This window comes from Onychostruthus taczanowskii, unplaced genomic scaffold (genome assembly GCF_017590055.1).
Source record: "Onychostruthus taczanowskii isolate IOZ18803 unplaced genomic scaffold, ASM1759005v1 scaffold103, whole genome shotgun sequence".
NCBI lineage: Eukaryota > Metazoa > Chordata > Aves > Passeriformes > Passeridae > Onychostruthus > Onychostruthus taczanowskii.
The window spans coordinates 221,773-236,895 of NW_024496858.1; the positions used below are offsets into that span (position 1 = coordinate 221,773).

General features: G+C 42.2%; 1 protein-coding gene across 1 annotated transcript in view; it reads right to left on the reverse strand.

Moving 5' to 3' along the window:
* Positions 1–5,258: 5,258 nt before the first annotated feature.
* Positions 5,259–15,123, reverse strand: part of KIAA0586 (KIAA0586 ortholog) — a 69,544-nt gene continuing 59,679 nt past the window's right edge. The window contains exon 31 of the mRNA XM_041413605.1: positions 5,259–5,568. Coding sequence (XP_041269539.1) covers positions 5,423–5,568 — 146 coding nt within the window. The 3' untranslated portion in view covers positions 5,259–5,422. The remainder of the gene's footprint in view (positions 5,569–15,123) is intronic.

Here is a 15,123-nt window from a genome sequence, read left to right on the forward strand (position 1 = left end):
AATAGGAAGTGTTAGCAACCTTAATTTGCAGGGCTGGGCATCCCTGCCAGGAGAGATCAGAGCTGAGAGTGTCTGAAGAGTCCAAGCTGCCCAGGGCAGGCAGGATGAAGACTGGCACTGCTGGGAGTTCCCTGCCTTCCTCCCAGACCTCCCTCCTGGAAGCTGGTTGGGCTTCCAGCTCATCAGCAGAGTAGCAGGATTGCTGCTTCCCAGCTGGTTTCAGGTTTTTTTGGGTTTTAGTAAAGTTCTTTGCCCAGCACCTGCCCAGCTCTTCATGTGAGTGATTTTTATATCTCTTCTTCCCAACTGTTTTTTTGGGAGCTGCCCTAGATCTGCAGAAGCCTTTCCAGGGGCAAGAGCCCCACTGGCTTTTAGTTCAAGAAATTTCAGGGGCTTCACATCCCCCTTCAAGGTCCTCAACAACTTTGGTGCAGGATCTGCCAGCCTGGCAGCCTGGGGCCTTTGGGATGAAGTCTGACCAGAAGGACAATAATTCTCTGCCCCAAGTAAATCCTGCAGAGGGGGTGAAAAAGCACCTCTTCCCAAAATGGCCCTTTTTTGCACAGGAAATATATGAGAATTACCTCCCCCATGATCAAGGCACCTCACAGGCTTCTGATTCCACTTCTTGACTTTTCTCTCCTTTCTCTATTTTAATCTAAATATGAAGTAATGTATAAAGAACAAAATAACCCCTGAATTACAAGAATCCCCTTTCTGTACTCACCTCTCAAGGCAGAGAACGAGAGCAAAAGACAAAACCAGGCCTCCCCTTCTACCCAAAATACAACAAAAGCTGCAGACATGGATAGAGGACTGTGGGTTTGTGTTGTTGCCATCACAGGAACAAAGCCCAGGCCTTATTCTGGCCTCTGCTCAGCTGGCCACACCACCACACTGAGATTTCCATAATTTTATTTGGGATTTCTGGAAAAATCTTTTGTTGCAGCTCCCTGACCAGGCTCAAGGATGCCACAACACTGAGATTTGGATAAGGGATCCGGCCACACTCACAAGAGCAAAAAACCAAAATCCCATCCAAGTGCTGGAGGGCTGGGGGAGGCATCAACACACAATCAAAAAATGAATATTTTGAGGTAACTTATGAAAGATATGCATCTAAATCAGGAGTGCAGCAGAAAAAGGGGAATAAAAAAGAGATCTCCATAGGAACAGTCCTGCCAGGCAGGCAAATATCTCAGTGCTTATACAGAAGCTTTCAGTTCCACACACAAAACACCACTGGGACACCTCTGGGAAGGATGGATTTCCCATGTTGTAGCAATCCCATAGGATGCAATCCTGCCCCAGTGCTCGTGCCAGGTGTTCACAGTGAGCTGTTAAACAGTTGCAGGGTTCCAGCTCTTCTGTGGCTGCATTTCAGACTGGAATCCAACAGCATTTTTGCAAATGTGTCATTTTACACATCTGAGTGCTTAATCCACTGGGAGGAGGTTGGCACACACATCTTTCCTCCATCAGGACAGAAATCTTATCCTGCAGCAAATCAGAAAGCACCTGGGAAGGTCAGCTCATGTTTTTAGCAGCTAATTCTGACAACTTCCATCTCTGAGCCATGAACAGGAGTAACAAAAACCTCACTTTTATCCAGTTTCCCACAATTCAGATAAGATGGAAGTGTGCTTATGACATTTTCTGCTTCTGATATTGAAAACCCAGATGAGCTGAGCAGGGAAGGGTGACACAGCTGGAGTCCTGCCCAAAGCCAGGGCTGGCCTGGGAGCTGGGATAACCCCGATGAGCTGAGCAGGGAAGGGTGACACCAGCTGGAGTCCTGCCCAAAGCCAGGGCTGGCCTGGGAGCTGGGATCTCCCCCTGTGCCAGGGAATCTCATGTCCTACCACTCTCACCATAGAGCAGTTCTCATTTATCTTCAGGAAGGGGAGAAAAAGGGGAAAAAAGCCATGCATTCTCAAGCACCTCACTTCCAAAATGCCAGATTTTCCTCATCAAAGTCAGAAAAAGATTCTCTGCAAATATAAAAGCTTCTGACATTTCAGCTTCGTGCTTTCCTAGCACTGCCAGTCCAATCCATGAACAAACAGCCTTGTTCCAGAGCTTTCCCAATTTAAGACACGAGCAAACTTCACCAGGAATTCAATCAAACCAAAATATAAAGCCAGGGGTTTGGTTTCCACGCTACAACCCTGAAATCCAATAACACCCTTCCTACCCCCTCACCTCTCTGCTGCTGAGATTTAACTGAAAAATAGAGCTGTACAGAGGTAATTTTTTAATACTTTTCCTGGATGGAATTCTATTTGCTGCTGTTAAAGCTTTGATGACATACCCCAATGACTGGCTTGGAAGAAATCCATTTAGCAAGCTTGCAAATCACGCTGTTTCAGTTTCGTGAGTGCCCATGAGAAATGTGCATTTTCAATCATAAAAGCTGTAGAAACAAAATGGAACTTGGAGATGCAGACAGAAAAATTCCTTATCAAGGCTTGGCTGTGCTCACAGAACATGTGCTTACCATTTCCAACTCCGGAAAACTACTTACAGGAACCTGAAATACAAGACTGAATCCAAAAGTAAGAAACAGATAAATTTCTACAAGATATGTTTAGGGGTTTTTTTTTCCCATTTCAAAGTCAAAATGGAGACTCAGATAAAAACTAAAGCAGCCCTCCCTTCTCCCCCTGGCTTTTCCTAGGAATACAAAGAATTGAAATATGATCCATGCATGAAGTGCCAGATTTACAGAGGTTCCCTTATGTTTATGTGGCAGGACATGTTGTTTTGGGGAAGCCTGGAGGAAGGAAAAGCCAAGAGTTTGCACTTTTTTCACCTCTCCCAAATGCTCTTTGAATAGGAACAGCAGAGGTTGCAGTGGGGATGAAGGATTAGCAGATCCCACTGCCATCCATGGTGTAATCCCCACCAGCAGCACATCTTTGAAGCTCAGTGCCAGGAACCCAGAAGCTTCCAAAAAGATCAGTCAGTCATGACAAGCTGGGAGAGAACACAGCCCTGTGGGGAATTTTAAAAAACTGACTGAAAGTGGTATTCACTGGGCATTTCCTGACATATTTTCCTCAAAATTTTTCCACAATTCTGTCAATGACAATGACAACAACTTTGATTAATTGCAAGAGAAGATAATTGGAATAAAATGTGAGATGCTCAGCATTGCAGACAATAAAACCCCATGCAGTAATTTTCCTGGGATTATGAGTTGATGGCCTCTCCCACTGGTTGGGCTGCCTCATCCTTTCCTAAACAGTCTCCTTGCCTGTGTATCCATCTGCTGCCTCCCATCCCATCCCCATCCCTCATCTGTCAGCTCTCTGCATGTTCTCAATTCAATTACTGCACTTTGTTTGGCAAAGCACAGTCCTGACCCAGCCTTGCAGCCCTGGGCACAGGAACAGCTCAACTGCTCTTTACACTGCAACAAAGGGGACCTAAATTATACATCAGCACCCTGAGCCCTGCAGGAGACTGACAGAGCCCTTGGAACACAGCTCCAGGGAGGATTGCTCTTGCAGGAAAGCTTTAAGTTTAAGAAGCTCTTGCCCTCTCCACTGCATTTCCTTATCCTCTCACTTGTTTTAGTGCAATCACTTGTCGTAGCAACTTTTACTGCAGAGTAGAAGAACGTCTCCATCCTCCCCAGAGAAGCTGTTGTTTACAGAAAGCATTGATTGGGATTTAAAGTGCAGTTCCACAGAGAGCAGCAATGAGCAGAACTGTGCAGATCCTCATCACAGCACCAGGACGCTGAGAAGCAGCTCCCTGCTGCTGCCAGGGATTGCGGCATCACGTGCTGGAAGCCAGCTCCCAGAGATGCCATCCCATAGACTGGATCTTAGGAACAAATTCTGGATTGTGAGAGTGGTGAGGACCTGGCACAGGGTGCTCAGAGAATCTGTGCCTTCCCCTGGATCCCTGGGAAGTGTCCAAAGCCAGGTTGGATGGGCTTGGAGCACCCTGGGAGAGTGGAGGGAGTCCCAGCCATGGCAGGGGCTGGAACTGAATGGTCTTTAAGGCTCCTTCCAACCTAAACCATTCCATGGTTCTGTAATTCTCACTTGTGCTTTTCCTTTTTTTTTAAAGTGCTGTGGCATTTTGCACAAAGCCTGACACTCTTTTACCCCCACCCAAATCTGCTATTTATGTGTCTGTCACAACAGACAGGCACAACTCTGCAAGGTGCTTAAGGGACACCCTTGAAAGCTGAATCCTGGGGATATCACTGACCTTGGAGGCTGAAGCTCTCTCTCTTTTTCCATTTACCCTTGCAGATGCTGCAGCAAATTAACTGAACCTTGTGGTCAATGAGATCAACATAAAGCCAAAAGGAACTTCTAATATTTCTCTATTAAGGAGAGATGAAATCAGTGCAGCCTCCAGAAAATAAGAGTAATGGGAACTGCTCATAGTTATGAGTATCTGCAACAACCAAATGCCTCTCATAAGTGATGAGGAACAGAGCAAAAGCTTTGTTTGCCTTGCTTAGGAACCAGCTTCTTTCCCAGTTTTTTTACTGGAACATATCTGAATTCCTGTTTTTCATTTTGCTTGGATGCTGTTTGGGACAGGTGGTCCCACCTTCCTGCTGGATTAACCACCTTGTCCTGGCAGAGGCTCCACAAAGGTGGAGCAGGCTCTGGGAGAGTGGCACTGTGTCCATACCCTCTTGCTGTTAACCATTACTGTGGCATTCCCAGCTGAGATTGTCATGATTCTGAAGGGCTGAGACTGCAGGAATTAATTCTATCTCATGAGAAAGGAAAAAAAGTTACATTAGAAGTATAAAGAAATAGCCTTACTTACACAGTCTCTCATTCGCATGCTTCAAGATGTGGAAAAAATCTTTAAGGAAACAAACATGAAATGCTGAGAAATTCTTTTAAGTCTAAATAAATTAATTCTTCATAATAACAATACAAATTCTAGAGGTCTTTTTCACACACAGTTTTGAATCACTGGCTTGTTCATAGTGGTCTTCTAAGGATGAACAACCTCTGATGATGCCTAGAAAGAGAAATTTCTCTTGCAGACTTTGACTCCAAATGCATTTCCCTTTGGCTCAACATTTTGACAGTACTGATGTGATACTGAGCCAAGAGGTTTTTCATAAGTGAGACACACTTCTGCAGTGGATTTTAATACCAACCACTTCCACATTCTCTTATAATAATAAATATTTAAAAGGTCTTTATTGATTTCAACTCACGACAATTCTGGAAAAAAAATTTTATTTGCTCAAAAATAATTGATATATTCACAGACAAAATCATTTAAAATAATAACAAAATTGTAAGAAAAAATAGTAGAAAATAAACAGTACTGAAAGACTGTTATTTTGATGGAACAGCCAGACTATCACACTAGACAGACAAACGTACCAGTGACAACATCTTCAGACAGAGACTGCCATAAACAGCCCTAAGCTTTAAAATGTGTCTGTCCCTGAAGAATCTGACTCTCCACGTGCACTGCTCAGACTCTGTGTTTCATTATCTGTGCTCGTGGCAGGCAGCTGCACTGACACCCCTGCTGCAGAAAGATGTGGATTCAGATGAGGGGCAGCATCCTCTCCTAAAAAAAAAAAAAAAAAGAAAGAAAAAGAGAAAAAGTAAAAAGGAAAACTGAAGTAATTATTTGCTGTCTGTGACAAATGACTGAACTCTGAAATCATCTCCATTTTTCCATTTTCCATGGAAATGCAGGTACAGACACCCCTGCTGCCCACAGTTCTGAGGCACTTCAGAGGGTGCTGCTTTAGCCAGCAGAACTCTCCTTACCCGGTAACAAAGGGATGAATTTCTGCACATACAGAATCACAGAAGGGTTTGGGTTGGAAGGGACCTTCAAGACCATCTCATTCCAAGCCCCTGCCATGGCAGGGACACCTTCCACCATCCCAGGTTGCTCCAACCCCCATCCAGCCTGGCTGGAAACACTTCCAGGGATGGGGCAGCCCCAGTTTCACTGTGCCAGGGCCTCACTATCCTCATAGGGAAGAATTTCTTCCTAATCTCCAATTTAACCTTACTCTCTGTTAGTTTCAAGCCATTCCCCTTTGTCCTGTCAGTCCCTGCCCTTGTATAAAGTCCCTTTCCAGGTTTTTGGATGCCCTTTAAGTACTGGAAGGACTTGAGTTCTATAGATACACTGGGCTGTATTTACAAACAGCTACACCACACCCACACATGGATCTATAATCTTCAGCAGGCCCAGAATAATTTCAAATACATGTACTGGTGTTTCTGGTGTTTTCCACAGCATTGGAATGGGATACATAGAAAAGCCATGGGCAAAAATTAAAGTATTTAGCCAAAGGAAGGAGACCAGATGAATCAATTCATGGAGCAAGGAGAGGAAGTCACGGATCAGGGTATAGACAATGAAGGAACTCAGGAGAAATGGCACTGGCACTCAACTACAAAAAGCATTTTGAGATTTCAGTTGTCCTGGGGGCATTTAAGTGCAGCAGCTACAAGCAAAAGAAACATATCTGAGTCCATGTACATCAGCAAAGTCTTAGAGCTTGTTCTTGTTCCAATAAGCTGTAACAATTCTCCCTTCCTCTGTGATAGACTAGGTAATTAAAACACTATTTTCCCAATAAAACAAAAAAGTCAGGCTTTCTTTCAGCCCAGTTAATTATCTACTATGTCACTGAAGCAGTCATCTGCATTCATCTGACTGGCAGCAAAGCACGCTTCGAATGGCTAATTAAAACAAAACCCCACTGCTAAAATAAAATTCCATTGGTGATTTTCCTGCTAGAACAGCAGCCAACAGCCTGGGAAATCAAACAGGAGTGAGGCCCAAGACAGTAAAGGCAGGACAGGCAGTGACCTGTGCCAGCACAGCCTCTTGCTGTTCAGGAAGGCAGCAGGAGCTCAAGAGCATTTTTTGTGTCCCAAGGGAATCAGCACATCACCCGGAGAGGAAAAAGATTTGGGGAGATCTTAGAGCAGCCTTCCAGTAGCTAAGTGGAAGAGAGCTGGAAAGGGATTTTCCACAAGGGCATGGAGTGATGGAACAAGGGGGAGTGGCTTTAAACTAACAAAGAGCAGAGTTAGATGGGATATTGGGAAGAAGGGTGGTGAGGTGATGAGGGTGGTGAGGACCTGGCACAGGGTGCCCACAGAAGCTGTGGTTGCCCCTGGATCCCTGGAAGTGTTCCAGACCAGGCTGGATGGGGCTTGGAGCAGCCTGGGATAGTGGAAGGTGTCCCTGCCATAGCAGGGGGTTGGAATGAGATGAGCTTTAAAGTCCCTTCCAACCCAAAACATTCTGGGATTTTGGGATTCCAGTCTGTAGGTGTGTTTGTGTGATACAAAAAGGCTGCTGAGAAGAAAAGCCAAGGATTTGTTTGGTCAGACATGGAAATGACACAGTGAGGATGTGACTGTGCAATGCCCAAGGAAACCTGGCAAATCATCCTCCACTAAACCCCTCTCCAACCCTAGATGTAGTTTGATGCTTTCAAAGCTTGACTTTCTTAATAATTTCCACAGTCATGTCACATTCCATGATGTCATTGTTTCAACAGCTGTTTTCAGGTTTGTTAAAAAAAGGAAAAAAAAAAAGGAAAAAAAAAGAAAAAAAGAAAAAATGAAAGGAAAAAAGAAAGTAATATTCCCTTATCCCAAGGCTCTGTCGGAACTTCTCAAGTCTTTGATTCTGGGAGTGCTAAAAGAAAGTATCATATTAGTCTGCATTCCTCTAACACATACTCTAATATATTTTACAGATATACTACAGACCAATTTTACAATACTTATAAAGTGCTAAAAGACAGAAAAAATAAAAATAGTAATTCCATCTACTTGCTCAACAGAAAATTTACCAGTTCCCGAGCTATCAAAATATCTTTAACTTAAAAATACCCAAAGTCAACACTGCCCTTTTTTAAAGGCAGAAATCTGAAGTCTCTGACTTTGTTAAATTCACACAGAAAATACAGAACATAGATTTCCAGCATTTGAACTGTGAAAAAACTGTGGGTATCATATTTCAGCTAAATGGCAGATTCTGCTCCGTGACTGTAACTTCCCAGGATAGAAAGCTGCTAGTCCTGAAACTGTGCATTGGCCCCAAAAATACAACTACCAAGTTACTCTCACATGTGTTTTACCATTATTACCTTTTGCTGAGTGTAACCTCGTGCACACCCAGTGCATAAAACACTTTATATACACATCCAGGGAGGGGTTTGGGAATAAAGACACAAATAGAGGCAGACTGGTTTAAATCCTTGTACAGCCCCTGGTCTGCTCCTTCTTTAATAATGTGATATTCCATTTTATGTCTTCCCCTCATCAGAGAGCAGCTCATAACCAATATTAAGATGGTTTCCTCTTCAACACTGAGTTCCTCACCAGAATGGTTAAAATCTTTTGATACACCATAAAAATGGAAATTATTTTTTTTTCCTTTAGAAAGCACAAAAGGGCAAGCAGGCAGGTAATCTTCATGGCTTTCCCCTCCTTTTTTTCAGAGGCTCAGGGAGTACTCAGTACAATTTTGTAATCATGTAGTTAGGTGTATTCATAAAAATTTTTCTCGTTAAAATCCAATAAATGGAGCATGTGACCTTAGGTGACCTCCAGTTTTCCAAATTCATGGTCACCATCTAATAGAATAAATTCCTATGAACTGTGAAAACTGACACTCTTGGTAAGAGAGTCCTTGGCTAGTAGAAGCTCATCAGTGACTGAAAACATCTTGGTGACCTGCTGATGGAAAAGGTCACATTTCAGATCAGAGATTTTTCCTGTTCTTGGCACTCTGTAACAAATTCATGTACAGTCCTTAATTTCCAGACTTTTGTTTAACAGAAGCATAAAAATTAATGGTGTGTCAACCATCCAGTGACCTGTGAAGGGAGTTTTTCTCTAAGAGGTACTGTCACACTCAAAATATACCATATACAAAGGGTGTCATGAATGTGTGCCAAAGGAAAAAGGAATTAACCACACTAAAGGGAGTTTTGGTTACTTACAGCATACAGCAACAGTAAGAACAAAGAAAAATGTTTAAAATCTTTCTTTTTGAATTTTTCTATTTGGCAAAATGAAAAGACTAAACAAGTCTGACTTTTAAGCCAAATGAAAACCATGTGCTTTAACTCCTCTGACTGGGTGTCCATATATGAAATAAAACTATTTTAAATCTATCTGGGGATGAAAGAGAGCCATATCTTGTAAGTGAAATTGTAATCATGGAATCACAAAATGGTTTGGGTTGGAAGGGACCTTAAAGATCACCCAGTTCCAACCCCTGCCAAGGGCAGGGACACCTTCCACTACCCCAGGTTCCTCCAAGCCCCATTCTGCCTGGCATGAAACACTGCCAGGGATGGAGCAGCCACAGCTCCTCTGGGCACTCTGTGCCAATGTCCCACCACCCTCACAGTCCAGAATTTTTTTCCAGTATCTAATCTAAACCTACTCTCTTGCATTTTGAAGCCATTCCCCCTTGCCCTGTCAGTCCATGCTCTTGTAAATCATCTCTCCCCATCAAGACAATAAATAGGGAGGGTGTGAAGGATCAGGACCCAGGTTATTTTTCAGAATAAAACCAGAACCATAATTACTGTAATTACCTACCTGTTGCTTCCTAAAATTTCAAATCAATCCTCCCTCTCTTCCCCAACTGAAGCAGCTCTCTTCAAGAACAAGAATAAACTCCCAAGATTGTAAAAACAACTCCAGTGCAGTGCTCTCATTCCTTTAATAGCAGAGGCTGATAGGAATGGCTTGTTTCTTCTTCTGCCAGATTCCAGCTGCTTTTTCTTTGTTTATTCCTGACTTCAAAGTTTCAAACACTGTCCTGTCCCAACAAATAACTTCCTCCAGATGGCATTAGCTCAAGTGCTCTGAGCACTGGGATAGCACAGCACCTGCAGATCTAACTCAGCATCTTAAAATCTTCATTCAAGTTGCCTTTTTTTTTCTGTCATTCCCCCATCTTGCTTTTTCCCTACATAAAAAAGTTTACATCTGGCATACAGTTACAAAGACCATTAGAAGGGAAAGAGAGTTGTCAGAAATTCTTTACGCTAATGGCTAAAGCAAAGTAGAAGAATGAATGTCTACAGGCTCAAAGGTAACAGAACCACTGGCAGTAGGAACATTTTACTGATCCACAGAATGGTTTGGGTTGGAAGGGACCTTCAAGACCATCTCATTCCAATCCCCTGCCATGGGCAGGGAACCTTCCACCATCCCAGGTTGCTCCAAGCTCCATTCAGCCTGTCCTGGAACATTTGCATGGATGGGGCAGCCACAGCTTCTCTGGGTACCCTGTGCCAGGCCCTCACCACCCCACAGGGAAGAATATTTTGCTAAGACCTCACCTAACCCTGCCCTCTGTCAGACTGAAGCCGTTGTCCCCTGCCCTGTCACTCCACCCCTTGTCCAAAGTCCCTCTCCAGCTCTCCTGGAGCCCCTTTAGACACTGGCTGAACCTTTAAAGTCTCCCTGGAGTCTTTTCCAGGCTGAACATCCCCAGCCCTCAGCCTGTCAGCCTCTCTTATCTGTGCCTCAATTCTCCTGTCTTATCTGTTCCTCTCTTTTCTCCTCCCAGCCTCTCCTCCTTTTACCTTCAAGCAAACCTGTGAGGTCCATTTTGGGCCAAAATGTGTCCTGGCCATGTCCCCACGGGTTTGTGTGGTACCACACTGAAATTCACTCACTTTCATGTGTGGTGAGTTACCAAGCACAGCAACCCAACAAAGTGACGTTTTTGGCAAAATCAAAATTATTCCAGGCTTGCTGGGATAACACATACTGATAAGAAACATCCATATTTTGATGTAACTAATTCTGAAGGCTGAGCTGAAAAAAGAAATTACACTGCAATGTCAATCATGCTACTAATTATAATGATATTTAGCTGTATTGTGCATACTGGCTATTGAATGTTTCTGGATTCAATGGCTTATAAAGTTGAAAGTGGGCAGGTTATAGAACTAAATGAATACAATCTTTTCAGGAATAAGCAGGACCATCAACAGGTACTCAAATAATTCAAATTTTGGGGCAAATTATTCTCCATTTATCAGAAATGAGAGTTCCTCCTCCAGAGCTTTTCTTGCTCTTGTCACCTTGAATCCATGGGCTTGTTTAGGTTACTGTGGAGAAGTTGGCCTTTCTCAGCTCTGCCAAAATGTGCTTTTTAGGACAGGGGCTCCCTTGTTGTTGTGTGAATGCTTTGCCTAATGTTTACCTGGCTGCAGGTGAGAGCTCTGCCCTCCACTGGGACAGAAGCACAGAAAACAAGAACATGACGTCCTGCAAATGCTGCAGCTCTCTTTTTTAACCCCAAGCCAGACTGCCCCAGCTTAGCTGTTTCATGACAAACAGAAAAGACTCCAGGCAAAACAAGGCCAAATTTCTAGGGCTGAGTTACATGAAACGGGTACATTTACAATTAAAACACTTGAGCTGCTTTACAGAAATGGACAGACATCTGGGGGACTTGAGCCAAAAATGTCTGGATTTAAAAGCACGAGTCTACTGCTGGAGCTGAAAAAACATGGTTTCATTCTCAAAGGCTGCAGCCAACTCATAAACTTCCATAAGTGGGCCACAGACACCAGTGGAGACAGAAAACTATATAATATGAGTTCAGTTCAAGTTCTGACCTAAACTTGGCAAATTCCACCTTCCCCTTGGTGTCATGTACTTACAAAAACCCTGCACACAAGCACACAGAAAATAAACACGTGTATACACACACTGTGCCTTTGCTGTTTGTTTGTGTAACCCCAATGTATAGCCCAGCTGTAAATATTTCCAAAAAGAAAATAAATGCAGATTCCCCAGCCAGTAAAGGAGGGTGGGGCCAGGCTCAGCAGCTAACAAATATTTCAAAACAGAATATTTGAAAATGGTTTTCTCCTCCTCTCAAGTTGGAGTTCAAGGTTCAGTGGTTTTTCCAAAACACTCTATACTCCCACCAACAGCAACACTAAACAGAACAAAAACTAGAAATACATTAAATAAACTAGAACCAGATATTTCAAAATCCTAACACAGAGACCAGCAAGGAAGGGCAGACAGAAATCAGCTCCAAAAACATCTAGAAATGAGATTGCAGAGTTTACTAAATAAATATTTCCTTTTGGTGCCTAAAATCTACTCTGCTCCTTTAGATCTGGCATCGTTTGCTCTGCAGAACCTCTCACTGCTTAACAAATTCACTCCCTGGCCACATCTCTTGCTGCTGTTTCCCACCAAATCCCTTCCAAAACACATGTAATGATCTTTCCAAATAACTACAGTAATTATTAATACTAAGAAGAAGTGAATTTGATTTTTCCATACAGATGGCTGTGATTTTTGGATGTGCAATTGGCTCAGAACAAATAGTTTAACATTTAAGCACTGCTTTCTCTAGGCTGCAACCACTTTCCTGAAGAAAACTCATATGAGGCTCTCTGGCAAATATTGAAGCTGCAGCTTTTATTACAAAATTAAAAAATGAGAAAGAGTTGGTTCCTTACTGGTCCAGAGTCTTTGAAAAACCACCAGGAAAAGGTGTATAATGTGCAAGGACCAGGGGGAGGGGTAATCCCTAAATCCACAAGAGATAACCTAGGTAAACAACTGGTGGAATCAGAAGAATCTGAGAAGTGATAATTAAAAATCTGCAGATCTAATGGTGTAATTAATATTTTACTTACTCAGTAAAACAAAATATCAACATACCTTTTTTTTTTCCTAATTTTATTCAAAATCTAACCAGCAAATGGACAGGAAGGTAATTTCAAAAACATATTTCTGTAATATATTTGGCTCTGTTATTCACACCTTCATGTCTGGGGCTCCAAAAGACATTTTAATGCCTGTATCTGAAACAAAATAAAGAAGTTAAAATAAAAAAAGGGAGCTTGAATGATCAATCGTGGGAATTCACACTTAATTCTAAGATAAAGTTCTGCTGAATTCCCTTAGGATGCAGAGTCAGTCAGGGCAAAGCCAGCAGTAGGACTGGCTCCACTGAGACCTCATATCTTAATGATATTAATTGCAGCAATACTGCCTGCAGCTTATCTGCATCGTGCCACAGTGCCAGACATAACAGCATTCACAGCCTTCTTGGGGAGTGGCAAGGAAAAGAAATAAAAATCAAAGCATCTTTTTAATTCTTAGAAGTTACATGGCCTCCTTTTATTGAAAAACAATTTAAAAATATTTTTACATTCATAATTAAAGTTGAGCGACCAAAGTCAAGTGATGTTTCACCATCAATTACGATCTGAAAATTAACATCTTCCCAGTTCCCAGCTAAAATTAGCTGTGGGGTATCCCTGTGAGGCTGTGGATGCTCCATCCTTTGAAGTGCCCAAGGCCAGGCTGGATGGTGGAAGGTGTCCCTGCCCATGACAGGGGGATGGAACTGGACAATTCCAAACTGTCCAGCCCTGCCAGATCCCCAGATACCAAATATCCAGAAAAATCCCGAGGAATCTCAGAGGACAAGCTTCAGTGAACCCCTGTAAGAAGTCACAAGGTACTTTTAGCCACTAATAAGTTCAGTGAGAGACCTCGATGAGCTCTCCCTCAAACAGACAAGAGGTTTTATCCCATGGCTGCAATCTGCACCCAGATTTGACTGAAAGTCAAGGAATGGGTATCAGAAAGAAAAGAGAAAGCTTTCTGCCTGAAGGGCAGTGCTGCAGGGCAGAATTTTCTCATTGCAAGTCCTTCCTCACATATAATGCAGTCACTTAATTTCATTATTATAATAAAAAATTAAATAAGGTATACTCGGTATAAAGAACTTCAAATAAAAAGTGTTTTTCTAGATGACCACAAGCAAAATGGCTTTATTTCTCTACTCTGAATACTTTATTTCTCCACTCTGAATACTCAAATATTCACATGATCCTGTGATTTGTTTTGATGATTTTCACTAACAAAGTCATGGGATTCCCCATCTGGAAACAGTTTGCCAAGACTCCCTTTACTGCACTACCATTACCATGATCTGGCATATTAAAAATGCTTGTACCTACAGCACAATTACCCAAAATTTTTGTAATTACACCTTTTCAAAAGAAAATTATGAACATTTTCCCCAGGAACAAAACAAAACAAGACAGAACAAAAGCCAGCCCTACAGTTTGCATTTTCCAATGGTCAGTCTAATAAATTCCAGAACATCACCATGCACATTTCTAGTACATGGACAAGTAAACTTATAAAAAATACATCTTTTCAAGCCTTTTGTTTAGCTGCAGAGGGTGGCCACTACAGATCTTACCATTTGTGGGTATCAATGACCTTTGAAAATGGGTAGGAGTAAGCATTTCTAGGAAGCTTAGAGAGGCAAAAAACTTTTCTGTTAGCTCAGAAAGAGGACTGAATAAATAAGCACATGTTCAAACAAGGAAAATATTAAATGTCTTTACTGGAAGATCTGGGAGCTCACTGTTACAGAAGCATAAAATCATTTAGGTTAGAAAACTCTTTAATATCATCAAGTCCAACCATCAACCCACCATGTTCATCCCTAAACCATGTTCCCAAGTACCACATCCAACACATTTTTTCAACATTTTCAGGGATGGTGATTCCAACCTTCCCCTGGGCAGCCTGCTCCAATGTCTGACCACCCTTTCAGTGCAGAAATTTTTCTTAATATCCGATCTGAACCTCCCTTGGTGCAACTTGAGACCATTTCCTCTGGTCATGTCTGTGTCCAGACCCTGTTTTGACCTGCTCTTGAAGTGAGCACACGGTGTGATGACACTTCACTCTGCCTTCACAATCTAACGTTTGAGACCAGAAACTTGGAAAGGTCTGGGAGTAAATATATGATTTTATCTTGTGCTATTTTAAAGTTTGTTAAAATCTAAAATGACTATGTTTTGTGCAATAGAGACATTCCTCCTTATAAAAAAATGAAACAAAACCAAAACCAAAACAAAATAAAACCCAAAAAAACCCACCAAAAACCCCCATAAACAAACAAACAAAACAACAACAACAACAACAGAAAAAAAAAAAAGGAAAAAAAAAAAAAAAAAAAAAAAAAAAAAAAAAACAAAAAAAAAAAACCCAGGGCCTTTTTAATGGGGAGGGGAATTAGAGGAAAACCAGGGAAAAAGGATTAAAAAGATCAATGCGG